The sequence below is a fragment of the Drosophila serrata genome, unplaced genomic scaffold (assembly GCF_035046125.1).
Source record: "Drosophila serrata isolate PLE 108 unplaced genomic scaffold, ASM3504612v1 contig_165, whole genome shotgun sequence".
Classification (NCBI taxonomy): domain Eukaryota; kingdom Metazoa; phylum Arthropoda; class Insecta; order Diptera; family Drosophilidae; genus Drosophila; species Drosophila serrata.
The window spans coordinates 2,126,588-2,153,346 of record NW_028257063.1 but is presented as its reverse complement, the minus strand read 5'-3'; the positions used below and the strand labels follow the sequence as shown (position 1 = coordinate 2,153,346).

The window sequence follows — 26,759 nt, the reverse complement described above, 5'->3', positions numbered from 1 at the left end:
TGTCGACATTGTTTCCAACAAAGTTGCTCATTTAAGTAACATGTCATGGCTTTGCTTTCGGCTTTTGGTTCCTTTTTTTTTGTTTTTTGTTTGCTCGGTCTTTTTGTCTACCAGCTACCTCAACCTACTCCTAGTATCTTAGTATCTGCTATCTAGTGAGATTTTTTTCCAAGTTAGCTGACCAGATGTTGAACTGCTACAGCTCCTTGAGTATATTGCACTTAAGTTTTCCTTTCGGCAGTCCAATCCATTTGCTTGTTCAGAGCACACACACACACTTTTTCCAATAATGTTGCAAATGTTGTCCGATGGGGGCGAGGACTATGTACTAGTTTTACTAGCTACTAACAACTCATCAGCGTCTGCTTTTGTGCACCATTATCCGTTAGATTGTGTTACTATTGTGCATTAATGTCCACTCTCATTTCCGATTTTCAATTACATGTCTTTGTTGCCTTCTGGTGACATGAGGGTGTAGGGATTAAAGTTTTACTATAGTTAGATAATGTGTAGGGATTCTTTTAACGCTTTCATTAGAATGTTACTATATAAAGCGTACATCTCATTTAGAAATAAATGCCCAAATAAAACCAACTTCCCATACAATCTATCAAATACCTTAAATAAAAATCAATTGTTCCAATTTACTACCTTTTCTCCAACACCATTTATGAGCCATTTTTTCAGGCCCTGTTGGTTGCCAGAAAAAAAAGGAAAGTACAAAAAAAAAAAAACGTAACAAAAATCCGCTTGAAATGCACAAGACATGGCACATACTTGGGCTATTTATAAGCCTTATGGCCACATAAACTGACGCTCTGGGCTTTTGGCCACGACACCAATCGACTCCCATATGCACATAACCAGGCTAACCAGTTGACAACAATCCCCCGCGACCCCTGCAGGAGCAGAGCCTTCGTCCCTTTCCCACCGGATAAACCCTCTCCCACTGAGTCAGCATAACGGAGTGCTCGGACTGGGCGCTTGGAACTAGGAGTTACACTGAGGATAATTATCATAGTTTGATTTTATTAAGGGAAATCATAAAAACTCTGTTTAGAATTTTATTATCAAGAGAATGAGCGGTTTTAAGGTTTTAAAATGGGAAAATTACTTGAGAAACCGTCTTATAAACTTATATTTTTTATACAGGAACGTGAGATGTTGAGCTGTTTGAAAAATCAATATTGTAAGGCCTTAAAAACTTGAGGACTTTATTGAAAATAAAGAAAGAACGTCCTTATTTTCTAGTAATAGTTTTTGAAATTAAATAAAGAGAGTTCTTATTTTTTTAATGACCAATATTTACGTACATTTCCTGGTAACCGCTTAAATAATTTATGTACCCGAGACATTGTGCCGTAAAAAAACTGAGAATATCATACTTATTTTGGGACTTGTAGGAACTGAAAGAAATAATACCCTGGCAGAGTATTTTAAATTCAGTCACAAGCCTAAAAAACAGTGAAGAAATCCTTTCCGACCCCATAAAGCATATATATTCTTGATCAGCATGAAAAGCGGAATCAAACTAGACATTTCCGGTAAAAAATTAAATTTCGAAATTTTTCAAAAATTTACAAGCGCTAACATCGTTAAAATTGTCAAAAATTTACAACAAAAAAATTAATTTTTTAAGTTTTATAACTTAGTATGCAGATTTGTTAAGCCTGTAAAAACTAACACAGAAAGGCTATCCGTTTTGAAATAAACCGATTTTTGGCTTAGTTATGATATTCGAAAAACAATGATTTACCCAAAAAAATTATCATATATAAAACTATCGATTTAAAGAAAGAAAGGCACCTTTAAACAAAAGAGAAATTCATTTTAAATTTTACATAATATAGAACAAAGTAATTTCTCTCTCTGTATAACCTGGAACTGGGGTTAGGCTGCGAAACGGATTACGAGGACATGCCGCAGGGTGTCGGGGCTTACTTTTCGACGACGCGTACGTGAATAACGGTATGGGCACGTCCAAAAGCGCCAAAGAGGGGCTTCCCCTAAGAACTGAGGGGCTAAGGGACTAACGAGGGGGTAAGAGAGAGAGAGTCGGTGCAAAAAAATAGTAACTCTGCTGCTCCTCTATTATGAATAGTGACGCGGAGGAGCGGAGGTTGGAGGGACTTTTCCCTCGCAGGAATAAAAAACAAGAGCGAAACCAAATGAAATTTGTGCCACACTGCTGCCTGCTGCCAGATTAGGGGGCGTGGCAGTAACCCCCCGCAACGCCCCCGCTTTCAAAACTGCTGATGATGGTGATTTTTCTCGGTCTGCCTTTTTTTCCGCTTTATTTTCTTTTTTGCTGTGCCCCAACTTTGTGTGAGTTAATAAAATGTTGTATTATGTCATATTTTTGGATAGAGCCAAAATGTAATTGCATAGACTGTATTCACCGCACCCTGAATGACGGTTTTATAGAGGGAAATATGCATAAAGGGCTAAACAGGCGTCGAGTTATATAACAATTTGTGGAATTTGTGGTATAAGTTCGTCGTCCTTTTAGGAAAGAGAACTGTAAATGTCATTTTGAGGTCCTCTCTGCGGAAAAATATCATGTTACATGTTGGCTATAGGTATTTATTTATGGGGAAAAACTGTATATTGTAACCATTTATGGTTGACTTTAATTATAATATAGTTTTTCCCGCTTTTCCACTGACCCACCTCGTGTACCTATCCCCCCATTCACAGGCACATCAACTGCCAGCGTAATGCAGGAAAACTGCAGAAAATTGGCCTTCCACATCAACTCCTTTTCAAATATCCTTGACTGCTCTCATCCCCTTGGGCTTCCCTGCCACAAATACTTTTTTGGAATGCAATTTGATGTGGGGTGGCAGAGGGGTTGGGTCTGGAAGGGGGGTCACAAAATGCAACTCACATCGCGACCCCAAAAATCCTTAACGAGGCTACGTGTGTATGGCGACGGTGGCGAGATTTACCTGTTGGCAGGCAGGAATTTATATTAAATTGTAGAACCTAAAGACGCGACCAGAATTGTGGCCTGGCAAAGAGCCAGCCGACAGAGTGAGGTGTTTTTACCAGAGGAATGGCTAAAGATCATATAGAAAAGTTTGTCACAAAAATTCAGGATTAAATTCAAAGATTTAAGGAAAGAAATAATATAAATAATTAAGAAAGAGACAATTTTTGCAGAGCATAAGGAAATGAAAGTAAATAACAGGAACAAAGAAGCATGCTTTTAAATATTATTCCTTATGAAATATATGATTTAAAGTCAAGGTTTACATAAAACTATAAAGTTTATAATATATACTTGTTAAAAGTTTTTAAATTCTTTTTTATGTTTGTAAGAAAATACTGTGGTAATTGTTATTAGGAAAAATCTTGTAAATAACAGGACATAGTATCCCTGATTTATTTCTTTTTCAATCAATTATAAATGAAAATAATTCAAAAACTCACCCTCTCCTCTTTCCAGTTTCCGCATCAATCGCATTGAATCTCCCATATTAAAGTACGAAGGTGATTGCGGGGAATCCTTGACGATCTATGACTCGGATCATGCTGATCCTGCGAGAATTATCAAGACCTTTTGTGACACTTTCTCGCGGCCAATGGAAAAGGTGGACTTTGTGAGCACTAGTCCCTCGCTGTATGTTCAATTTGACTCCAAGACGGGCAGTTATAGTGGCAGTTCACTGTATTACTGGGCGCACTACGATTTCTTCAATAATACACGATTCGGGGACCCGGTTCCCAATACCCTTTGCGATGAGGTGATGTATGCCTGGAAGCATCCTGGTGGCCGCCTGCGGTCGCCACTGAATTCCCTGATCTTCAAGCGAACGGGCGGCAGTGATGTGCGTTGTCAGTACAAGTTTGTAACGGATCGAAGGCTATATGCTCGAGCCATTATCGAGGTGAATGCGGTGTCCTTTAAGGAGCTGCCGTATAATAGCAATGCCTGTACTCGCTGTCACGAGGAGCGTGTGGACAAGTTGGTGATCTGGGAGGAGCGGGACAAGTATCAGAACAATCTGGCCTGTTTCTGTGACAATATACCGCGAGCGGTGAGGGTGATCTCCTCGGCGGACCAGATGAATCTCGAGATGATTGTGCAGGGGCAGCATGCCATAACGTCGTACTTTAAGAACCCGAATCCGTTGTTCGAGGCCACATATGAGTTTGCTCATGGTCCTCTATGTGGACCCATCACTCTGGGACCTTCACCAGATGGAGAACTAGTCTTTCCGTACAAGAAGGCCTTGGCCATGGTGTCGGGACCTATGGCACCTCCCGAACATCACTATCGGCGGGAGAAATGCATCTGGGAGCTGAAGGTTGCCGCTCAGCGGGATTTGTGGCTGAATCTGGAGAAGGCTCGTTTTGCGGATCGCAGCTGCGAGAGTGCCAAGATCGAAGTGTATCTGGCGGGACGCCTGGAGCCCCGCTTCGTGGTCTGTCCGGAAAACATATCCCTGGCCAGGGACTTGCCCATACTGACCACAGCCGAGCTGGGAGCCACGGGCGCCGATCAGGAGCCTCTGCCTGTGCTTATCCAGTACACGGGCGACGGTCAGCCGGGACGCAATATCTTCCGGCTGGTGTGGACAGAGCTCTTCCACCTGCCCCGCAATCCCGACGGCAGCCTGGCCGCCTCACTGCTCCAGGATGGCGGCTGTGACTTCCGGTGTCCCGGCGACACCGAGGTCTGCATTCCCCGGCATTTGCTCTGCAACGGCATAGCCAATTGTCCGAATGTGACGCACACCTCGACGCTGTCGCAGCTGACGAGGCACATTGAGTGGAATCTGGAGCAACTGGGTCTGCTGCATCATGCCGGTGAGTATCGGCAGCTGGTGCTGCACGACGAGTCCCCAGAGATCTGTTTGCGGCGTGATCTTAGCGAGCTTCCTTACGGCAAGTTGGCTCTGATTACTGCGGGGCTGTGTCTCATGTTTGCACTGCTCTTTGCCATCCTCCGAAGGATGTGCAGGAGGTCGCCGAAGCAGCAGGGAAGGCATCATCTGCAAGAGGATTACTAAGGATCAATTGGTGGACATTTCAGAATTGGATATTTTTTGCAAATGTTCTACCCAAGCAAAGAGAATTTTGTATGAAGAGGTGACTCATGTTTTCCCTGGCAACCATTAAACTAATGTTTGGCCTAGGTTTTTGTCAGCATAATGAATAAGATGCTTAACGCCATACGATTATTATGTTATTTTGAAAACTTTGTTAAAAGCTAGATTGTCTTTGTGTTTAGTAAATCAATTATTTGAGACAAAAATATTCCCCAAATCAATAATTTCAGTAGATTACCTTAGTTTTTAAATGTTTTACATAGAAATTTCCTCACAAAAAAATTATTTTCCTTAATCAATAATTTAACAAATCGCATTTAATTAAATTTGCACACAAATGCAATGCAGTAATAATATTTTAAGGGGTTTTTTCAACAAAACCCCTTCCAGTGCACTGCCACAAACCATTGCCAATTGTTCTTCTAAAAAAACTTCTCTAGAAACTTTAAATCACTTTTCTTAAACTGAAAATTAGGAAACCCCACGTCTATAACTATGTAAGTAGCTCTGCCCGATCGAGTCTATAACTTTCGCTCTACGTGACATCTCTAATGAATATTAAATGCAAATAATTGTACGATAAAAACTAATAAAAAAAACAACAACTCACAAACATATAAATGTTTTTAAAAAACACACATTCACACAAAGAAAGGAAAATGAATAAATTAATGCTAAAGAAAAAACATGGAAAATTGTCACGTGATAATTGTTGAAATGAGAGAAAAGGAAGGAAAATACTTTAAAAGCGACATAAAGCGACTAGTTTTAAATTAAGGTAAACACAGGCGACGACAGGTAAAAAAGACAAAAAACCAAAGCGAAAACGGAAAAACATTTAATTCAAAGTAATAATAATAATAATAAACAATTGTTGGTGGTTTTTATTATTAGTTATTATATCGATAAACAATACAATACGAATAAATTGTACTATTATTGGCAAATTGTCAAGCAAAAAACCAGGCATATATATACATACATACACATATATACATGCATATGTATATAATGTACGATATATATACAATACATAGGGTATATTTTTTGCACATAGATTTACCTAGACCATAAAACCATAAATACCCCAATAAAAGGAGGCCACAAATTGTGGCGAGAATTTTAGAGAAATCCTCTTCTCTCTCTCTCGTAACAGAAAATTGTAAATTGCAACCAGGAAATGGTTCTCTAGAGTTTAAGTCTATTTTGAAGTAGGTTCTTAAGAATCTAAGAGAGTTGGCAGAGCTGTCAGAAAACCATGGAAGCCATTAATTTGGTTCCCTTAACTTCCATGCGAAAATTGTTGAAATGAAAACTTCCCCACACACAGAGCCCGTTTTAGACTCCTTAAAGGTACAATCGACCCTCAATAAGATATGTAAAAACCCCCAATAAAACATATAAACAGCAATGCCCGAAATAATAAAAAAAAAAAAAAAAACACAAAAATAAAGAAATGTTACAGAAAATACCCCCTAAAAGAAGATGGAAAATACTTGAAAATTAGGACACATATTTTAGTGTACGTCAGAATTAAATGTATAAATAAAAGTATGAAAATAAATAAAGTGAGAAATTGAGAATGAATGACTTTCAATTTCAATGGAATCTCTTCGTTTCGCGCGAGTGGACAGTCTCACCTCCAAATGCAACTCTGTGCCGGCAAAAGCTAAAAATGGCGAAAGAGTGAGAGAAAACGAAAGCAAAGAAGAAGAGAAAGTGAAGCAAAACAAAACAAGCTGGCCGAAGAATGTTGCCAACGCAAGGGAACGCGAAGAAAACCACCTCATCGCCGCTTTAAATGTCATCCGGGAGCAGCCGAAAGCAAAGCTGGCCAACGAACCTCTCAAATCCTGTCAAACGCCGTGTGTCGTCGAGCTGAGCAGAGAGCTACGCGCGAGTGTGGAAATTGTGTCGAAATCTGTACATCCAAAAAGCAATCGAAAGTTCTTTGGCCTTCCATCCATTCTTGGTGCTTCTTCTCAAGTTCTAAGCGGTTTTCTTGTTTTCGCAAGTCATGGAGCGCTTCGGAGTGCCACGCGGCAAGCGGCCCAGGGTTCAGGTATCGCTGGACGAGAAGGAGCGAGCCATTGCCCGCATTCGAGGTGGTGAGACCAAGGCAGGGATCTCCCGCGAGCTTGGTGTCCCGGAGTCCACGGTGCGCGGCTGGGTCAAGCGTGCCGAGCAGCGGATGGCCCGCGAGGCAACGCAGCAGCCTGCTCCAGGTGAGCTTCATGTTTCGATTTGCAGCAACAATATTCCTTTTAGAAAAATATTCCTCTCCAGCTGGCAATGGCTACTCCTCTGCAGCTGCCAATGGCTATCCCTCGTCAGCAGCCAATGGTTATTCCTCTGCAGCTAACAATAACTATTCCTCGATCCTGGCCATTGCCCTAGCCAAGCCGCAGCTAAGCATTACCCAAGCATCGGCTACTGTTACGTCTTCGTCAACGGAGCCCCTGAAGTTGCCCCAAAAGCGAACCTTCAATGGTCATTCCGTGGGCTCTAATCATCTCGAGCATCAGGCAGCTGCTGCTGCTCCTCCCGATGTTGTGCTGGTTCCATTGGCTTCTCCTCCGTTGCCCATCCCAGTGCCTCTATTTGATTCTACCGATGCTGAGCTTCAGGTTCGGGGATGGTTGGAAATCTTCAATGCCGGCATCATGAACTTCACTCTGATCGCCACGGCTGCCTTGCTTCAGGCTCGTACTCGCGGAGTGGCAGACTCACAGCCCCTCTGGCAGATCATCAGAGATTATGCGGATGAAGCGGCACGCAATGTGGCCGCCAACAGGGGTCAATATGTCATGAGCGCGGCTCCACCGGCCATTAGATCTGTGCCTCAGGTGACCAGGTTGATGTCTTCTACAAGTCCCAGGCATCGGTCGATGCGCTCGCATAGCAGCAACAACAACAAAGCACCACTGCGTCTTCATATCACCGCCGAGGACGACGAGGATGGCTACACGGAGACCAATGTGTAATGTTCGTTACACGCCTAGGATCTAGCGGGTTTATTACTGAAAAATGTTTATTGTTAAGAAATAATTAAGGGATCGTTATTAAAGATATAATTTATCATTAAGGATGGCTGTCTTCTTGGGAATGTTTTCAAGAAAACATTAAAAAACATTAGTGTTTTGGATTTCCCAAAAAGTTCTAAAAGTTGTTCATTCTGTATATACTTTAAGGTAGAGATGGAAGTCGTAGGTAAATATCGAAGGTTGAAAGGAAAAACATACGTGGTCTTTCCATCTCTATTTTATAACTCGGAGCTGGAAATCCAAAAATATGGGATCTGTTTTCCTAATTTTAACCTCAAAGATTACAAATCTTTATATCCTTATTTCGATTAAATTTGATTTTGGTCTATTGTATTTTGAAGATTTCTGAATTAAATTGTATTCCAAAGCTTCAAAAGCGGCTGGTATATTTGAACTGTCAAGCTTTGGTCACTTTTTCACTCTTCAGGCTGGTCACACTGCTGTAAAGTTGACAAGTCATTCCACTCAAAGAAGTTTTTGTATTTCGTTCGATTTTATTGGTATTAAAAAAAAAAAAACTTCAAGAAGAAAACCAAATATGAGACGCAGTTGTGGAAGTGTTATTTCGCTCAAAACTGCAAATTCCAATATAAACGTAAGTTTGCGAAAACAAGATGCAATACCAGCGAATATTAATATTTAAAAAATATTTATAAAATAAACAGATCAAGGTAGTAAATATATAGCTCATTTCTTATATATCCCAATACTTAGGGATCTTCCACTGCTCAGTCCGAATCTGCAGCAATTCTTTCGCCAAAAAAAAAATCGATTTCGTCTGAAATGTCCTGCAACTTGGCCTTGATCAAGAAGGATCCCACAGAGGACACCAAGAAGAACAAAGAGGAGGATGAAAAATATATATTTCCTGGTAACCTCTAAAAGAAAACAAAGCTTATACGGTTCAATTACAAGAAATGTTTAATTTTAGTTTGCAGGACTCACTCATGAAGCTGCGACTGCTTAGGAAGCAGAAAGAGTTGAAATAATCAAAAAGTACACTTTCCTATCAATCATCAAATCAAAGGAATTAAAAAGAAGCCCCAACTAAATTGACTGAAAACCCCACCTCATGTTTATACCAATAGAGCCTCTTCTCTAGCTTTATCGATATGCAAATAAAACGAAATGCTGCCCATCAATGGGATTATGTTGTTTAAAGCAAATAATTGCATTTTAATTAGCAGCGAAATAAGTGCGATAATTGGCCTCGAGCCGGATTCGGGATTCGAGAGAATCAGGTTTCTGGTCGGGAATCGGTTGACGCTGTCCCCGGCCTTTGGGTAGGGATGTGGTCTGGGTGGAGTGTATGAATCAGATGCGGCTGGCTTTATTAACCATATTATTATTTCATTTCGATGCGTGTCATGCAAATTTCTGCAGCTCCCCACCCCCCCCACCGACACTCCACCTGGCCTTTGTGGGCCGTCTGTCTGGCTGCGTCCGGGTCTGGCCTGCCTTTTGGCCGTGTCACGTAATTAAGCGGTTTTATTTGCGGCTTTGCCGCACATTAATTGGTCATGTTAAATGTAAAAATTCATTTTCGCACAAAAAAATAAACGCGAAACGATGCCATAAATGAAATATATATTGACGCTTTTTTCTCCCCTACTATAGTATATATATTTCAGCATTTATGAAAATGATTCTGTAGTGGATTATAGATGAAGTGGACTGTGAACTGTTAGTTGTGTTTTGTCAGGCGGCGGGCGTATCTCTATCTGTATTTGTATCTGTATCTGAGAGCTGCTTTTTTCTGTTTGCCACTTTGTGGATTTAATTCTTCGCGTATTGTCAATACCAATCCAACCAATTAGTGTGTTGTGACAAAAGCAATTGGAGAAACTGTCCGCACTGCCAAGGGTTATTCAGTTAGACAGCGATTTCATATATATTTTTCCTCTGATTTTCCACTGATTGCACTTTGTTAAGTGTGTTGAAGCAATCACAGTGCTGTGTCTTTTAATTATCGATGGCTAACTCGCAGAGATAGTGTTTGTTTTTTAGAAAAGAGAGAAATATATTGAAAAGCAATTAATAAAATTCCAAGTTATTATTTATTTCTAAAACAGTTGCCTGTGTGGGTTTGCTATGTATAATCCTCTATCGAGGATGCTTTCAAAATCACTATGGTTTTAGGTGACTGCAATATTATTTTAACGAATTCGGTGTAAATTTCTTCTATACATTTTTAAGCCATTAAATTGGCAAAGCTCAAGCTGTAGCCTATAATTGTAATAGCAATCCCTTCTAATTGGAGTCAGATATATAAGTTTCCCTTTTACCTTTGCCCCCATACACTGGGAACCGCATTAAGTTGGCCAACATCTAGGCGGCACCTATCACCCAGGAACACCCCAAGGACTCACCATAACCAGCCACAAAACACAACCTCAGCCACAGTTAAAGGGGCCACGGCTAAGCCAGTGGATATGGCCAAAGGAACCGGCCTCGCGATTATCCACACACAGTTCATCGACGAAGTGGCTTTAACATAAACTTTTTCCATTTTCCTTCGAGGCCATAAAAAATATGGATAAGGGACAGGCACCCACACACAGAGAGAGCGAGAGGAAGAGGGGAAAGGACTTTCGCCTTGGCCTCGATGTTAGAGAGAGATTTGGGTGCCGGCCTTTTTCCGGATTTCTTTTGCGATTTTCCCAATCATTTTCGGCATTTTAATGCATGGCAGGGCGGAAAAGCCTACAAGGCACAAGACGATGGCATCTCCTCTCCTGCAAAACGTGTATCAAAGTTGATTATCGTGGAATATTTTTCAGCATGGATTGAGCCAGAGATTTGTGCTTGTGGCTTGACCTGATTTGCGGCCCCGAGAAAAACCTAAAGCCTTGGGATTTTCGCCTAGATTGCCCTACCAATCCCACCTGCTGGTTCGTGTGCCAATAACTTTCATGATGAACTTGTTGAGGAAAAGTTCGCAGTTTCCGTTTGAAGTTCCTTCTTTTGGGTTAGGCGTGGAGGTTTTTCGGTGTGTGTGTGGGGGGAAATGCAACTTTAATGGCCACGAAAACAATAAACGCTTAATGGAACGCGGGGCCAAGATGGTGACGTTGCCAAGGTGCTCAAAATTGTGTGTTGAAACGGAAGCGGAAGCGGAAATCATATGGCAGCGCGGCACTCGAACGCCCCCACGCATTCCACATTCACAGCTGCAGCTGCCATAAAGGTGATTCGCTTTTATGTCCAGCATGGGAACGAATACAGTGAGAGAAATTCAAGTTAACTCAGAAATCTTAGGTGAGTATTATTATATCTACCTTTAAATTCTCTTGAGCACAAACACAAATATTGCTTTATTTATATAGACAAAGATTGACACTACTCATTTTATAAATTTCTAAAAATTAAAGAAAATATTTTAGTTGAAGTGTAAAAAAGTGTGAAATAGCGAGGTAAACTTCCGCCTCCTTTTGCACACGAGAAGGACGCCCAAAAATAAACGCATTAGGTTTTCGAAATTGGAATTGCGGTTGCAGCTGGCGGCAGAAGCCGAATGCCCAACAAGTCATAAATCAAACACGTTTAATTAAACTTTACGCACGGGGCTTCCCCCCCCCCCCTGCCAAGCACCATCTTCATTCAGATCCCTCACTCCGCCCCCTTTGCCCCTCGCTGAAAGAAGAAACTTTTTGACTTGGCCACTAAGTAAAAATGCAATTAGAAATACCAGAACGCTGCAGGGACTCGGAATGGAAAAGCGCCGATCTGTGGAAATGGCCACGCCCCGCGCTCACCGCCTTTCTCCTTTTTGACGTTCGGTCACGTGGCGGTACGTGCATAACGATTACTTGCATTGCCGGAATGGTAAACTCGCCCCAAGTGCCCTTAACTTTAAGGTACTCGAGCATTCTGGGAGGTGGTGCTATCACCTAGAAATGGCACCAGCTGCTATTCGGTTGGTTAAGTGCGCCAACGAAAAATAAAAATAACCCAATAATTCGGCAATCACGTTTAATGGCAACTATATTTTTGTAGAGGGTTTCGATTACAGATTTTGGTTTGGCAATTTCGAAGGACATTTAAAAGGAAATTACAGCCAAAAGCATTGGGTTTAAAAGCGTGCTTAGAAAAATGAGTGTTTTGGGTGAGAATATTTACAAAAGTATTCAAAAATAAACCTACAGAATCCCACTCTAATTATATTTTCTTACTTCTCATTAATCATTATAATCAGCTAACAAATTAAGAGCAAATCTTTGGCATATTTCAAACCCGTTTCCATCAGTTTCTCCCTCTCTCTCTCGCTCTCAAGACAATCAAAATATTTATCAAATTGTTGAAGGGATCCGATTATATAATGAGAATTCCGCAAGTTTCTTTCGAGCTTTCGCTTCGCTTCCATTTCATTTGGTATTTTCCCAAAAGAAGCCACAACTTGTTAAAAGCCGCACACACAAATGCACTGGCAGAAAATGTGAATTATGTGGCGGACGAAATGTTTTCTCGCCTTCGCCTTCTTGCAGTTATCACTCGCCACTCAGACCGCGGCAAAGGCTACCCAAAAAACACCACCCAGCGGGCAGGCTGTCATTGCGAAGGAAATCACGCAATAAACTAGCGGCGAAAACAAAACTTTAACTACTTTTTCCGCTGGCCGCAGAAACTCAGTGGGAAAACTTTTTTGAAACAATACAATTTATATTTATGCGCCGAGGCGACGGCGATGACAATGCGGGATAGGAAAAGCAAGTGGGGGGGAGAGCTGCCTGGAAAATTGGGGTGAACGTTGGGGTGGGGACCACGGACTACACGGACTGACCCAGAAAGAGGGGCGGTGGTCAAAAGAAAATGCTGGCCAGCATTTTGGCAAAGAGCAAAGAGGAGACCCAAAGCAGGAGAGTTTATTTTAAGTGTTGAAAATAACTTGACCCACTTTTATGCTCTGCTCTCCCCTGACCTGGCCCACTGCCTGATCCTGGTGTTGATAACTGTTTTTCCGGCCCCCCCGCCTCAGCCAACCCCCTCCTGGAAAACTTGTCCATGTCCATTCGGGGGGCTCAATGTTGAACGAAGCTTAGTCCGAAACTATTGCCAAAACTTTATAACGAATTAATTGCATTTTAAGGGCATGCAAGAACCAGGGATGCAAGAAATATTCCACATTTTACATTCAGCTCAGTGGAGTGTAATAGGTTTTGGGCCTGGGTCTCTACTAATTTTAAAAGGACTAAAATGACATCGTTAAAATCGAATTACAGGAGAAATTCGTAGACGGACCAGAGAAGTTTTCCATTAACCAGTTGAATATTACTTTAAAACTTTAAAAACGTTTAACAAAATGTTTAATTAGATACTGATTACAGCATTTATCAAGTCAGAAAACGCTTTAAATTTAATTGAAATTTAAAAATTTAACAATTCCATTTAGCAAAGTTCGACTGTTTTTGTAAAATAATTTACCCAGGCAAAGTTGGCAACTAAATTGCCATTTTCAACGGTTGCTGCTGACTTGGCAACATTTTCATAATTTTCATTTCTGTTTATTGCTGTCAAAGGGTTAATTAAATCGGTTCAGAGGGACGAGAAGAGAAGAGAGGCGGAGCCATGTGGAGCATTTGTTTGCGCAACAAACTTGCCCAGCTTGCTAATTAGTTACCAAAAGAAATCGTATTTGTTCTCGTTTTGTGGTCTCGGCCATGTCACAATCACGAGAGCACACAGCCTGCAATCGATACACAAAACCTTGGCCAATTAACCCCATCCCCAGGGGCTCCTCTGGCCAAAAACAATATACTATATACGCCAGGACGAAGAAGTGGCTGGCTGGTTGACTGGCTTGGCAGTGAAGGAAGAATGATGGAGTAGAGTAGAGCTCATAATGACCCGCAATCCTTTCAGTCCAAATGAAAATTCCCCAGCCGTGCGTATAATTGGAATTAATACCAAAAAGCTAAGGAATATTGAGAAGGGTAGCGTGGGGGTTAAAGGGGGCGCGTCGTGAGTGGGTTAAGCAATCGGATAGTTTGTGTGCCCCGCAGGACAGATTTAATGACCAAAATCAAGCTTGGGGGCCTTACCCCCCTCCCGACTTCTTGGCTAAAAGCTTGATTAAATTTGATTTGTCAGCCGACAAAAGAGGTCTCACTCTTCGAGGATTACTGTGCACGGAGAGAAAAACGGTTATTAATACAGTTTGAAATTTAAATGCCGCTGAAGTAGCCAGCCTTGAAATACTGCTTTAGGTATTTTTGTAAGAATGGGAGTAGGGGCACACTATACCAAAAAGCTGGTGAAATGCAATACAATTGGAAAATAAATACACAATAAGCCTTGATTTCAATTAGTTAAGCTTAATTATCAACTTCTAGCATGATTTCTCACAGTGCACTACACACATTTGCTGTGTTTTTGTGTACCTTTGTGTGTGGGCAGCCTGATGGGGCTTATTGAAATTATCTGGGTTGAATTAATTCCTTCCCGCTTCGGGGCCGAGTAAATATATTATGATTTTTGGAAACCCAGGAGACCACACATACATACGAGCATAACGCACATATTTATTTATGTATTTATGTGCATAAAATTAAGCAATTTACCTGGCTCCATTCCTTTGGTCAAAGAAGTCTCACTTTTCTTCTTCTTCCTTGCATGCCATTGGCGTTTTGTTATTCCCCTCGCAGCGGTCGAAAACACATTTGATTAATGGCTTTTAATATTTAATAACTGTTATGGCATGCGGCAAGCAATTAAGCACACAAAAAACACACATTCCCGGTCAGGCGTTGCGGAATTTAAGAAAATAAAACGTTTTTCGCGGAACAACACACGCGTCGCGATCGATTTCATTAACAGAGTTGCCAGATAAATGCCGCCATTAGGTGATCTTGCCACAAGTGGCAGTGTTTTTAGTGTTGCAAAACACTTCCAAAAAAGTAAACAATTCGTGAAAGCTAAGTTTGTTCTTCCGTTGTTTTTCTTTATAAAAAATTGTTTTAATATGAAATTAAAGGATTTTAATTATATGTTCCCAAGTGTAGTTACTGTCTATCGACTTTATTCTTCAAATCAAACTGAACAAGCACCAGAACCTGCACTAAAACGTAGAAAAAGTAAACCAAACTTGTTTGTTTATTGAAAACAAAGAGGCCGCAGACTTTGTAAGTTGCAGGATGACACCGCACATGATCCGAGAAGAGTTCCAGCTGGAAATATATTGATTAGTAAGTAATAACTAAAACTACGTCTGATAATACCTGTAAATGAAACTCCCTCTTTACCAGTTCCAGGTCATTGAATTCTCGCAAAATATCCCCCATTTTAGGGCCACTTCTTCGGGTTATGTCGTCCACAACATTCATGAGCAAGACTGCACTCCAGTAATGTGTAATTACCACCAATTGTCCCACGAACTTAGTGTACATCGAGGTTTCTATAGAATCATTGCCGAACTGGACGCCATGATATACTAAATTCACGTTTGTCACAAAAAATTTTAGCAACAACAGGGCTATGGGCAGGTCAAAAATGCCAAAAACTTCACGGCTCAGTCTCTGATTTTCGGAATATAGCTGGAAGAGGTTACGTAGATTGTTCAGGGATCTTCTGGCTTTTCCTGCGGATAGGACCAGGGAGTTACGCTCTTCGTGGTGCAGAGAGAAGGACAATTCCTTGAGGGCCATATTCACTCGCTCGTTCTGCCAGTGGAGGAACACCAGGATAACATAGAGAGCCGCCGTCATGATGACCACATAGGTGAATTGCAGGATGTGCACAACAATCATGGTGGCATTTCTGAAGCACTGATCCGTGTCGATTCGAGAGAGCAGCAAAAAGGCCACCAGGATACTCAAGTTGAGGACGAAGAAGTACTGGCCCAGCAGACCGCGAATGCTCTTCCTGAGGCTAGAATCATTGCCTAGTTTTTTGCACTTCTGGCAATGATTAAATGTCCTCACAGCCATTTCTTGAAGCTTCTCCCTCTTTGACCACATCATGAAACCACCGGAAATCATTGCAAATATGCGAGTTATGTTGGTTAAGTTAAATACCCACTGGAGCACCAGGTTCCCGCTCATGTAGCTCTCGTCGTACATGTACTGGGGAAATGTGAAGGGCAGAAGGACCAGGAGCACCCCATGCAGGCAGGCCGTGTAGATGAGGTAGCCTCTTTGCCAGGAGCCCCGCAGGAACTTCCTCTTCCTCAGCAGGGCAGGCATCAGGCCACAGCCTGCTCCGTAGAAGTAGAAGAGTTTCAACAACATGACTGCTTCACCGATGAATGACGACTCACGATTGTACGGCAATTGATGGAAGTTCCCCATGATATCGAGCGGGAAATCTAATGTCCTGATGCCATCGCCCTTTATTCAATTATTATTTCGAGCTCGAAGTCTAGTCAGTAGTCTGGCGACCCTAACGTCAACATGTTGCACCCGAAACTGTGTCGCGTGCTGAACGTTGTCCACTGCCACGCCGTGCTCTTCGGCCTGATGTGCACCACTCTGAGAATACGTTCGTACAGGAGAACCGTCCGCTTGGAGAAGGTCTCCTGGATTTACCCGATCTACAGTGTGGTTATTGGGACCTGCCTGTTCCTGAACATCTACTTCATGTTCCCCCAGGCCATTCTGGATGGTTACATCAAGTACAACATCGTCCTCCAGTGGAACTCTTTTGTGCAGATTGGCCTGCAAGTGATGGCTATTATTGGCAGCTACGGAACCATTTTGCTAAAGCGCCGGAATATCATAGAGTTCTGCAAGGTATCGCTGATTTATTGGAAGAAGTATGCAAAAATAACGAAGATTACAGTGAATAAGGATGAGCTCAGAGAGTTGCAACTATCGCTGGCCGCGATAATGTGGCAAATAGTGTTTGTTTTATATTCGTACTTCTTCTTCTCTGCGGTGGTTCAGTACCAACTGCTGGGTGTCATTAGCCACTATAGTTTAATAGCCTTGACTGCGAGGCTCTCCCATTCTCTACACTTTGTGGCTGTTAAAATGTTTTTCTATGGAGTTCTCATACTGTTAGATCACCAATTTGGGGTAATCAGACTGGCACTAACAGCCCTGCATAAGGAGAGCGGCAAAAGGAAATGGAAAACCCTGCACTCAATAGCCGCAATGCACTTGGAAACCCTTCAGCTGGCCAAGACTGTATTCAAGCTTTACGATATAGCCAATGCCACATTGTTCCTGAATATGTTTATGACCACCATGAATATCCTGTACCATGCTGTCCAGTATGGCAATAGAAGCATCAAGTCCGATGGTTGGGGCATCATTTGCGGCAACGGATTGGTTGTCTTTAACGTCTGGGGAACATTTATCCTGTTCAACATGGTGGACAAAGTGGTGAGCTCCTGCAACAATGTGGGTCAGCAGCTTAAGGAGTTCAGCGATCTTCCCAAGGTTGGCGGGAGGTTTCAGAGGGAGGTTAGTTATGAGTATATTTTATTTTTTTACTAACCTTAATTTTATTTTCCCCAAGCTGGATGACTTTTCAATGCAGTTACGACGCAATCCCTTGCTATACAAAATCTGCGGAGTTGTGGAACTGGACAAGCCAGCTGGCCTCAGTTATATAGGCTCGATCCTGACCAATATTATCATTCTGATGCAGTTCGATTTGAAGCGCCAGCAAATACCAAACAAAAGTCAGTACTTTATCCATTTGCCTAGAAATAAAACTGAGTTTTAGGATAAGGATAGTAAAAGATTGATGTAATTTACATATATTAATTATTCTTCAAATCAAACTGAACAAGCACCTGCACTAATATATAGACTATAAGTTTCAGGATGACACTGCACAGGATATGATAAAAGTTCCAGCTGAGAATACATTTATTAGTAAGTTACATACAAAATAACCCCTGCAAAAAATTAAATGTAAATGAATATCTATTTCAGCAGTTCCACGTTACGAGGTCATTCAATCCCTCCACATAGATTCCAATGATATTGCTCTCCTGGTACATGTACCGTGAGAATGTGAAGGGCACCATACTATCTCATCGGAAGAGCGACTACAGGCTGCTCCATAGAGTTGAATGGTCTTAAAAAACATGTGTGCTACTGACCAAGGACAACTCGCAACGGCGGGGTAATCGATGGAAGCTCCGCTATCCGGAAATCGGATGCCCCAGTGCTGACAACTTATCGCCTTCCCAGCGGACCATGTCAGACTTTCACCTAATTAGTTCAAAGCTTAACTAGTTAGCCGTCGACCTTAACCCGAACATGTTGCATCCGAAATTGGGACGCTTGTTGAACTTGGTCTACTATCACGCCGTACTCTTCGGCCTAATGGGAGCAACGCTGGAGATTCGTTCCTACGGAAAAATAGTGCGCCTGGAGAAGCTCACCTGGATGTACCTGATTTACAGCTTCTTCATGGGAAGCTTCCTGTTTTTCAACGTCTATTTAATGTTGCCCACGGCACTGTTGGATGGATACATCAAGTACAATATCATTCTGCAGTGGAACTTCTTTGCCATGATTGGACTGCGATTACTGGCTATTATAGGCTGTTATGGTACCATTTGGCTGCGGCGCCAAGAAATCATTCAGTTAAGCAAGGACTCGCTGGCTTATTGGAGAAGATATCGGAAGCTATTGAAGTTTAAAGTGGACAAAAGGAAACTCAGGGAGATTCAGCTATCCCTGGCCAAGGTGATGGGTCAGAAGGTGTTTGTGCTCTACTCCACCATCTTCTGCTCCACCGTGATACAGTTTCAACTACTGAGTGTGATCAACAAACACAGTTTGCTGGCCCTGGCAGCGAGATTAACGCACTTCCTGCACTTCTTGGCTGTCAAGATGGGCTTCTATGGAATGCTCCTACTCCTGGAACATCAATTCAGGGTTATCCACCTGGCCTTAGATGCTCTTCACAAGAAGAAGGGCGGCAGGAAGTCGAGGACCCTACGCACCATAGCCGCCATGCACATGGAAACCATTCAGCTAGCCAGGAGAGTGTTTAGTTTGTATGATTTGGCCAATGCCAGCTTGTTCCTGAACATGTTCATGACCACCGTGAATATCCTATACCATGCAGTCCAGTACAGCAATGAGAGCATCAAGAGCGATGGCTGGGGCGTTATCTTTGGCAATGGCTTGATCGTGTTTAATGTCTGGGGAACCTTCATGCTGATGAATATGCTGGATAGGGTGGTGAGCTCTTGCAACAATGTGGGCCACCAGCTGAGGGAGTTCAGTGATATTCCTAAGGCCCGAGGGAGACTCCAAAGGGAGGTGAGTTTCTACTTTATTATATTTTTGTAGTTATTTTAATAATTTTTATCTACAGTTGGATGCCTTCGCTATGCAGGTGCGACGCAATCACTTGGTTTACAAAATCTGCGGAGTTGTGGAGCTGGACAAGCCCGCTGGGCTGAGCTTTATAGGATCGATCCTGAGCCATGTCGTTGTCCTGATGCAGTTTGACTTGAGGCGGCAGGAAGAGCCCAACAATCAGCATCAGTACCTTACGCATTTGGTGAGGAACAAAACGCAGTCTTAGAGGCTCGAATATGTTTCAATTTAATAGAATGTAAAGCTGTCTTAACTGTCACATTTTTCTACCTGGTTTGCATCCTAAATATACTTCAGACATTTAATCTCCCTGAAGTTTTCACACATTTTATATTTCTAGCAAAGTTTATGGATATGTGAATTACCTCTAGATAGAAGTTAAAGATTCTCATAAAGAGTTTATTGTTAAAGCTTACTCAAAGCTTATTTTATAGTGGATAACCGAGACAACTCTCCAAAGGCATCCTGTTTTATGGCACATATTCTACAAAAAAGGACATTAAATGATAACGAATTATAGCAAAGCTGAGGAAGGCACAAAAAGTTAAGTTTTTATTACGAAAGTATAATCAGGAAGGGTATTTTCCTATAAAATTGTAAACTAAAGAAATATTACATATAAAATCCTACTAAAGGTTTCTTTTACAAGTAAAGTATAATTAAAAAATAATATTTATAATGTTTTTGCAAGTGTTAAGAGATTTATAAGATTTATCTCAACCATATATCTTGTAGGCTATCTGGTATAGAACCACGACATTGGTGATTAAAGATCTGGTCATCTGGTGAATTGAAGACTTGCTTATGTCGAATAAGCCAGCAATATGAAGACGCCTTACGCGCTGCGGGTGCAGTTGAAGCTTCCGATTGAGATAGAAAAGTGATATTTCCAACTAAAGAAAAAATATAGAAATAAATTCCAAATATTATATAATCTTCCAAGAACCCACCTGCCTGGAGAGCATCACTCCGTGTCTGTTCTTAAGTCCATCACCCGAATAATTCGCATACCAAAGCTTGACCACCTTACCCCAGAGTTCCAACCAATTGGAGCGGTTCGTCTCGAAGACGGAAAAGTGCATCAGAAGCTCCAAGTGATGGGTGAGAAACAGAATGGAATACACAATGCCCTTATAGACATTATAGTTTTTGTCAAACGACAGATAAATCCACAATCGAAACAAGGCAGCTAGGTTGAAAATATAAATTGTGAGCAGGTTAAACAGTATTTGCCATTGAAAGACCTCCAAGAGCTCCCGGAGAACCGAATCCAAGTGAAGGCAGCGCCTCCATAGTCTCCGCCAGGCGGGCAGTATCTGTGTGAGAGCCATCTCCCTAGGAAGACCTCTCCGCTGGGGCAGAGCCTTAAGATCCTGGATCATATCTTCCACTTTCTGGGTCATATTTGTCAGCAACCAATTCCCCGACACCTGGACCATGTACACAGTCAGGTCCACATAGATCACCAGGAGAAGCATAATCTGGGAGTATACAATGGCCGCTCTGTAGTATGGAAGCAGTGTTTTCCTTAGCTTGGAATTCACTTCACAGTGCACCACCGAATCCCGTGCGACGAGCTGCTGGGTGAGCAGCATGAACCTCGAACTGGTCAGCAAGACCTTCCACAGGGTCTTCTTTCGGCAGTCATTGCCCAAGGCAAAGCGGAACCTGTGAAGCATGCCCATCAAGTCATTTCCCAGTCTCTGCAAGCGACATCTCTGAATCCAAGTACTGCCAATGAGGAGCACAAAGGTAATCAGCTCGGCTAAGCCAACTACATTGTAGACCACTCCGAACATGCCCTTATCTGGACACTCGTATATGTTACCAGTAAGCAGAAAGAGGGCGAATGGAAGGATCAGCAGATAGGTCACATTCAGCAGGAGGCAGTAGAGCACTGTCGGTACATGGTTAAGGACGAAGCGCCGCTCCTTGAAGCTGTAGTGGAGGTTGCACAGGCCAATCAGGCGACTCACTTCGAAGTACAAACGCAGCAGAGACAGCTCGACCATGTTGTTTGGGGATTGAACAGGAACTGACCATTGTAATTGCTTGACAAATGCATACTAAAAGGTCTCCTGGGAGCTAGGTAAAGGACATGCAACAGGGGCTTAGGTTAGAGATTTCTGATTGTAATACGTTTTATGGTGTTTTTATATATACTTATAACAGGAGGTCAAAGAATGAAAATAAACATAAATGTCATAGCACCATTATTAATTACCAAAAACATAGTAATAACCAATTGTATAAAATATGTTTTATATTTCAATTTTGAAAATAATCAGGGTAACTTATTAAATATATATAAGTAAAAGTCAAACTTTAAAGACTTCAAAGTGTTTTACAGAAATGATAAGTAAATAAGGCACTCAAATCAATTAGAAACCATATAAAAGATTATATCTACAATTTGTTTGTCTAAGAAATAACATAATATGCGGGTAAATAATTTCAAAGTATATAAATTCGATAAACTACTATAATTATCATCAATTTAGCTGGCTAATATAATATTTAATAAACTATAAACGCAATGAAAAAATGGCTCATGCTTTCCAAAGAGTATTTCAAGTTACAATTAGCTGAAAGCTAGAAAGCAAATCAAAGACTCCTCACGTTCATACTTATCTTAAAAATGGTTCATTTATTCCCACTATCTTTTTTCGGTTTGCAGTTTCAATTTTTCAGTTTGTTTAGTTTCTTATCAAAATACCGCAGGTTTAGTAGGGGGAGTCGATGTTGCCTTATCTAAATAGGTAGACGGTAGTTAGTTGTCGCATTAAAATGTTAGCTACCGCAACGAATAGATTGATGCCGAATGAAGCGTTTTCCTAGGCGTTAACTAGAAACTAATTGTAAATTCAAGCACAGTACATACATAAAATCACACAACAATCGCGGCTGCACTCGCTCTGACTTCGTTGTAGGTTGGGCTGACTACTAACTATGTGGGAATATACACGCAGTTTGATTTTTAGCTGGACTAAAGTGGGTTGATTTCGAGGCGATGTTTTTGGCTTTTAGGTAATTAAATTCACATTAGATATAAAATGGTACCAGTAACAGGCAATTTGATTTTGGAATTGCTTACAAAAAATAGTGCTCTCCTTTTCACAAGTAGAATTCCAACCCACCTTAATCCAGCTATCTCTATAAACAAGTGGAGGGATGATCGATACTCCGCTTGCTTCAGATTTAGCACAATTGACTACTATAGCTAAGGAATTAAGCCCGCCGCTTACGCCACAATGTGGCTGTTTTTGTTCAGATCGGTAAGCAGCTCGGCGTCCAGATCCTCGGCCTCCAGCAGATCGCCGTTTAGCGAATTTGGAATGCTAGTGGACAGGACCATGCCTCGACCTCCACCACTGCCCATGCCTATGGAAATGTCATCGGGCGGGGAATTGCGACGCCGCTCACGCTCTCTCACTATATGAGGCGCCTCATTGAACTCGTCCAGTTCGTCCATGCCTGTCATAATATAATATATAAGATCCACGTACTCCTCCTGATATTCAAGGTATACTCACCCGCATATTTCGTGCCCGCAAGGAGCAGATATTGACCGGCTCTATGGGGCCACAGCAGGCCGGTCATCACGCAGTAGGCCATGCAATCCGCCGAGTTGGTAATACCCTGCAATAGCTTGTAGCGCCACATGGGACTAACCTGCAGCGCAACGATGGCCACGATAGGCAGGTAGATGAACCACACCAGACTGGAGGCGCCCAGGTGCAGCAGGAAGTCCAGCTTCTTGGTGGAATGCTCGTACTTCATGGTGTTGCGCAGCTCGTACAGGAACCACATCATGAAGGAGGTGCTGTTGGGGATAGGAAAATGTACGTATGTAAGAAAGAGTTTGAACGCTATGGTTTGCAGGAAACTCACCGCAGAATCAGGACTATCCAGCCGGGCCATGTCTGGTACTCGTCAATGTCGGAGACCACATCCACCTCCGTCTGTAGAAAGGCAAAACATATATTTAAAGTAAGGCATAAGTTCCCAGACTAAACTAGCGAAAACTTACCCTATCCCAGATGTATAAGAACACGTGGAACGCGCAGTATGGCACCCAGATGGACATGAGTATGATCCACCCCGTCCTACTTATCTGTTGTCTGGTCACAGCCCATCCTTTAGCTAGTAAGAGCAGGATAAGCATGAAACTAGTGCGGCTAAGTATGTCCAACACGTCGCCCGCCGCCTGTAATCGTGGCTCTCCCACACCATTGGCCGCATAGTGGATCAGATGGGCAGTGATTAACGCCAAGCTTACAAACTCACTAAGCAGGCTCAGCGTGAACAGCTTGGTCACCGGATGTTTCTGCCGTCGCACCGCGTAGATTTGCATTGGCAGGAGGACTATATAGACCAGCAGGAAGATGAGGTACATCTCCAGCAGATTCTGCTGATCGTACGAGTACTGATAGGTCAGCGGATGGGCCGCCGAGTGATTCGGATGGATGTTCACCAAGTGGATGTCGTAGTTTAGGGTATTCAGGAGCTTGCTGCTCTGGTTGCTCAGTCGCGGGAGGCTCTCATGTGCATGCCACTGGCAGGTGGTTTGGTTCTGATAGCAGGCCACCAGGGAGAGGTACCAGAATCTGGGGGTAGAGAGTTTAGTTTAGTTATTTTGAAAGATTTAATCATCTCCAAGTACTCTTTTGTTTCGATAAATGATAAAGCTTGTAAAAATCCACTTGGCGGCTTTTGTTTATATTGAAAGTCAAGCAGATAATGCATTTATCTTGACAGGAAGTAAACGTTGTTATATTATTTCAGAAATAAACAGATAATGGCCACGTTATTTCCAAGTATTTGTACGAGGAAAATGATAAGGCTTTGTTTTACAAACCTTTGATGAATAAAAATAAATAAACAAACTGTAGAGGCACTAAATTATATCCGCACTTACCTTGGTTCCGCCTCCAGATTAATGACATAGGTAAACTGCGATCCTGGCACCACATTGCTTGGTGCATCCTCATCGCTGCACAGCTCGCCCTTCGGACAAGGAACGTGCCTCAGAAAGTCCCTCTTTGCTCTTGGATTACACCTGGAATCGTAGGCAATCCTCTGCAGGCGAGAGAACATGCCCGAGCAGGCCACTTCCCGGCTCCTGTTACTCCGATTCCCATAGAACTCCACAAAGGTGCTTCTATCCAGGACAACCAGAGTTAAGGGAACCGCATACTTGTCCGGCGAGGTGACATTTCCATAGATGTAACCGTAGGCATTCCTCCGCTGGGGATCCGCCTTGTTAAAGCCAAACTTGACCAGGAACTGGAAGAAGTCGGCCGTCTGGAACTGACCGCTGATGTGGGTGGCCTCGCTCCCGGGTAACACGAGGAGGAGCAGGCCAAAGAGCAGACCCAAAAAGCAAATCCTGTGAGGTGCAAACATTTCGTCGCCTCTTATCAGTGTTTTTTTAGCCACTTCCTCGCTGCCGCCGTCGCTGTCGCTGCCTTTCACTGCCTCTGCCGCTGACTGCAGTGCCTCGCTGGCACCTTGACCCTCTTGCCAGGGTGGCGCTTTTTGCATTGCTCTGCAACGCGGTTTATTTCGCCAGAGTCTATTTTTGTATATTTTCTTTTTTGTTTTGTGGAAATTTCCGCAAAAGCCCCTTCTCCAGTTTGTTGTTTTTGTTTTTTCCCCTTTTCTGCAGTGTGACCAGAAGATGTTAGTGGAAATATACCATCCCGGCAGAAGGATTTTATTTCTATTCTTGTATTTATTTTAAATTTGTACATAGTTCTTTTTTTTTCTTAAATACTATTGATAATTATTACATAAAAATAATTATATTGTATAAGCTGTAGAATTAACATTTATAAATTTTTAAACAAATGGGAGGTGGGTTTGAACTGGGCTAAAAATTTAGCACAACTCACAGCCCCTTAAAGTTGCAGAACAATTTTCATAGGTGGCGCTAACAAGACTATGACGGGAAAAGAAATCGAAACATATTGCAAAAATTTTGAAAAATTAAAAAATAACCTTTTTAATTTTAAAAATAGTTAAATTTGGATGAATTTACACGATAATAATTAGAAGTAATTTTAGTCTCAAGAGATATAATAAAGTAAATTTCTTTCTTAGAGAATAAGAATTAAAAGTAAAAAAATTAGGTGTTTAAATTTAAAACCCACCCCTTTTTTAACATTATCCACACATTATCAAGGGTTTATCATGGTAATTTATCAATTCCCCAGTGAAATTTGCAACAAAAACCTGGCAATTTTCTGGGCTTAGCTATGACAATAGAATGTTCTTTAAAAGAGAAAAAATAATGTACCCAAAAAGTAGTCTCCAACTTCACTCACAATGCCAATGGCAATTTTTTAACAATAAATTTCAATAATTCCATAATTTATGCGTTATGAGGAAATGAGGAACGACGACACCCCTTTTCAGCAGCCCCCGAAAAAAACACTTCAAAGTGCAAAAGTTTGGCTCCAAAAAATCATCCCTTTCGCTTTTATTCATTTAAAATGCAGTCCCCGGCGATGGTGAGAAAATTCTCGTGTGGATTGTGGTTTTCCCTTACCAGTTTTTCCTCTCAGCAAAGGTGCAAAAACACACACACACATTTTGACAATTCCTTTGAGATTTGACGGAAAGCGATGGGGTTTTTTTTTTTTGCATAAAAAATATGAAGCTATTGAAATGTAGATTTTGCCCCATTGTTATGCTTAGATGAGAAGTTTGATTCTTCAAGCAGATTTACTGGAGCTTAGCAGAAAGTAATATTTCCTCCGATGACCCAGTTTACTCGACCATTTCCCACTCATTTATTGATGACGCGACAGAATCGAATGGAGTAGGAAAAAGGCAGCATAAATTCATGAGCTTTCTGAACTATAGTTTTTCGGCATTTATTTGTTGACAGTCACAGTTCACTCAGTTGTGCGAAAAGTCAAGACAAATACACCAAGAAATGTGATTGTCAGGGGAGCGAAAGCCAAACTCCAGACCCTAACCAATAAGGCGCAATAACAGGGGGTATTAGCAAAGAAAAACTAAAGGATTTGGTGTTAAAAATATATAAAATTAAAGAATACTTTAAGATATTAAATTTGATTAATTTTAGTTAAGTTTAAGTGTGGATTTGTGTGAAAACTTAACTGGGTTAAGCATATGTATGTTCCATATTTTAGGACATTTTTACTGCTCACACAATATATAACTTGTGGAAAAATCAGGAAAGCGGAAGTAAATTTATTTAAAACACTTCAATTAAAAAGCCTGACAAGTTTCAAATTTAAAAGCATTTATTTATAAATTTAAATTTAAAAATAAATACTACTAAGTTATTAAAGTATGATATTTATTTATAATATCAACTATTATTTTCCATTACTTGTACTATATTATTAATT

General features: G+C 41.6%; 7 protein-coding genes and 2 long non-coding RNA genes across 14 annotated transcripts in view; 5 read left to right on the top strand and 4 right to left on the bottom strand.

Moving 5' to 3' along the window:
* Window positions 1–6,637, top strand: part of LOC110177817 (uncharacterized) — a 67,536-nt gene extending 60,899 nt beyond the window's left edge. For all 3 annotated transcript variants that reach the window (XM_086826982.1, XM_086826981.1, XM_086826980.1), the window contains exon 9: window positions 3,449–6,637. In XM_086826982.1, the coding sequence (XP_086683108.1) occupies window positions 3,449–5,015 (1,567 nt within the window). In that variant the 3' untranslated portion in view covers window positions 5,016–6,637. The remainder of the gene's footprint in view (window positions 1–3,448) is intronic.
* Window positions 4,895–14,897, bottom strand: LOC147644501 (uncharacterized). Its single transcript, XR_015270403.1, has 2 exons — window positions 14,656–14,897; window positions 4,895–4,997 (listed from the first exon to the last, which is right to left on the bottom strand). It is a non-coding gene; the product is annotated as an uncharacterized LOC147644501 (long non-coding RNA).
* dany (distal antenna-young) lies at window positions 6,789–8,705 on the top strand. Of its 2 annotated transcripts, none has more exons than XM_020944621.2 (2): window positions 6,789–7,279; window positions 7,323–8,705. In XM_020944621.2, exons 1-2 carry the CDS (start codon window positions 7,072–7,074, stop codon window positions 8,036–8,038), a joined length of 924 nt encoding a protein of 307 aa, XP_020800280.2. In that variant the 5' UTR covers window positions 6,789–7,071; the 3' UTR covers window positions 8,039–8,705. The 2 variants fall into 2 exon arrangements, with proteins under 2 accessions (XP_020800280.2, XP_020800281.2); XM_020944622.2 differs by having other exon boundaries at window positions 7,341–8,704.
* LOC147644502 (uncharacterized) lies at window positions 8,819–9,264 on the top strand. Its single transcript, XR_015270402.1, has 2 exons — window positions 8,819–8,969; window positions 9,030–9,264. It is a non-coding gene; the product is annotated as an uncharacterized LOC147644502 (long non-coding RNA).
* Window positions 14,898–14,908: 11 nt separating the features above from the next.
* On the bottom strand, window positions 14,909–16,380 carry Gr58a (Gustatory receptor 58a). The gene is made up of 2 exons (XM_020944662.2): window positions 15,313–16,380; window positions 14,909–15,261 (listed from the first exon to the last, which is right to left on the bottom strand). Exons 1-2 carry the CDS (start codon window positions 16,378–16,380, stop codon window positions 15,097–15,099), a joined length of 1,233 nt encoding a protein of 410 aa, XP_020800321.2. The 3' UTR covers window positions 14,909–15,096.
* Window positions 16,381–16,436: 56 nt separating this feature from the next.
* LOC110177818 (putative gustatory receptor 58b) lies at window positions 16,437–17,913 on the top strand. Its single transcript, XM_020944708.2, has 2 exons — window positions 16,437–17,496; window positions 17,552–17,913. Exons 1-2 carry the CDS (start codon window positions 16,483–16,485, stop codon window positions 17,759–17,761), a joined length of 1,224 nt encoding a protein of 407 aa, XP_020800367.2. The 5' UTR covers window positions 16,437–16,482; the 3' UTR covers window positions 17,762–17,913.
* A 390-nt stretch (window positions 17,914–18,303) lies between these two features.
* Window positions 18,304–19,692, top strand: Gr58b (Gustatory receptor 58b). The gene is made up of 2 exons (XM_020944652.2): window positions 18,304–19,317; window positions 19,373–19,692. Exons 1-2 carry the CDS (start codon window positions 18,304–18,306, stop codon window positions 19,583–19,585), a joined length of 1,227 nt encoding a protein of 408 aa, XP_020800311.2. The 3' UTR covers window positions 19,586–19,692.
* Window positions 19,693–19,905: 213 nt separating this feature from the next.
* Window positions 19,906–22,707, bottom strand: Gr58c (Gustatory receptor 58c). Of its 3 annotated transcripts, XR_015270401.1 has the most exons (4): window positions 22,005–22,119; window positions 20,622–21,462; window positions 20,328–20,566; window positions 19,906–20,270 (listed from the first exon to the last, which is right to left on the bottom strand). XR_015270401.1 is itself a non-coding variant. In XM_086826984.1 (3 exons), the coding sequence occupies exons 2-3, from the start codon at window positions 21,387–21,389 to the stop codon at window positions 20,094–20,096; spliced, it is 1,239 nt and encodes a 412-aa protein (XP_086683110.1). In that variant the 5' UTR covers window positions 21,390–21,462; window positions 22,623–22,707; the 3' UTR covers window positions 19,906–20,093. The 3 variants fall into 3 exon arrangements, 2 of the variants coding, with proteins under 2 accessions (XP_086683110.1, XP_020800261.2); XM_086826984.1 differs by lacking the exon at window positions 22,005–22,119 and adding an exon at window positions 22,623–22,707 and having other exon boundaries at window positions 20,328–21,462; XM_020944602.2 differs by having other exon boundaries at window positions 20,328–21,462.
* On the bottom strand, window positions 22,005–26,036 carry LOC110177743 (uncharacterized). Its single transcript, XM_020944600.2, has 5 exons — window positions 24,296–26,036; window positions 23,408–23,984; window positions 23,269–23,339; window positions 22,911–23,200; window positions 22,005–22,851 (listed from the first exon to the last, which is right to left on the bottom strand). Exons 1-5 carry the CDS (start codon window positions 24,919–24,921, stop codon window positions 22,619–22,621), a joined length of 1,797 nt encoding a protein of 598 aa, XP_020800259.1. The 5' UTR covers window positions 24,922–26,036; the 3' UTR covers window positions 22,005–22,618.
* Between the last annotated feature and the right edge of the window lie 723 nt (window positions 26,037–26,759).

Bases quoted from the DNA above. Each gene is read 5' to 3' on its own strand.
- Gr58b (XM_020944652.2), top strand. From the start codon at position 18,304: ATGTTGCATCCGAAATTGGGACGCTTGTTGAACTTGGTCTACTATCAC. The intron at 19,318-19,372 runs GTGAGTTTCTAC...TTTTATCTACAG, and splicing joins GAGGGAGACTCCAAAGGGAG to TTGGATGCCTTCGCTATGCA.
- Gr58a (XM_020944662.2), bottom strand. From the start codon at position 16,380: ATGGGGAACTTCCATCAATTGCCGTACAATCGTGAGTCGTCATTCATC. The intron at 15,262-15,312 runs GTATTATCAGAC...ATATATTTCCAG, and splicing joins AGAGGGAGTTTCATTTACAG to CTGGAACTCTTCTCGGATCA.
- LOC110177743 (XM_020944600.2), bottom strand. From the start codon at position 24,921: ATGCAAAAAGCGCCACCCTGGCAAGAGGGTCAAGGTGCCAGCGAGGCA. The intron at 23,340-23,407 runs GTAAGTTTTCGC...GCCTTTCTACAG, and splicing joins TCTTATACATCTGGGATAGG to ACGGAGGTGGATGTGGTCTC. The intron at 23,201-23,268 runs GTGAGTTTCCTG...TATCCCCAACAG, and splicing joins TGGATAGTCCTGATTCTGCG to CACCTCCTTCATGATGTGGT.
- Gr58c (XM_086826984.1), bottom strand. From the start codon at position 21,389: ATGGTCGAGCTGTCTCTGCTGCGTTTGTACTTCGAAGTGAGTCGCCTG. The intron at 20,271-20,327 runs GTGGGTTCTTGG...TTTTTTCTTTAG, and splicing joins GAGTGATGCTCTCCAGGCAG to TTGGAAATATCACTTTTCTA.
- dany (XM_020944621.2), top strand. From the start codon at position 7,072: ATGGAGCGCTTCGGAGTGCCACGCGGCAAGCGGCCCAGGGTTCAGGTA. The intron at 7,280-7,322 runs GTGAGCTTCATG...TATTCCTTTTAG, and splicing joins AACGCAGCAGCCTGCTCCAG to AAAAATATTCCTCTCCAGCT.
- LOC110177818 (XM_020944708.2), top strand. From the start codon at position 16,483: ATGTTGCACCCGAAACTGTGTCGCGTGCTGAACGTTGTCCACTGCCAC. The intron at 17,497-17,551 runs GTTAGTTATGAG...ATTTTCCCCAAG, and splicing joins GCGGGAGGTTTCAGAGGGAG to CTGGATGACTTTTCAATGCA.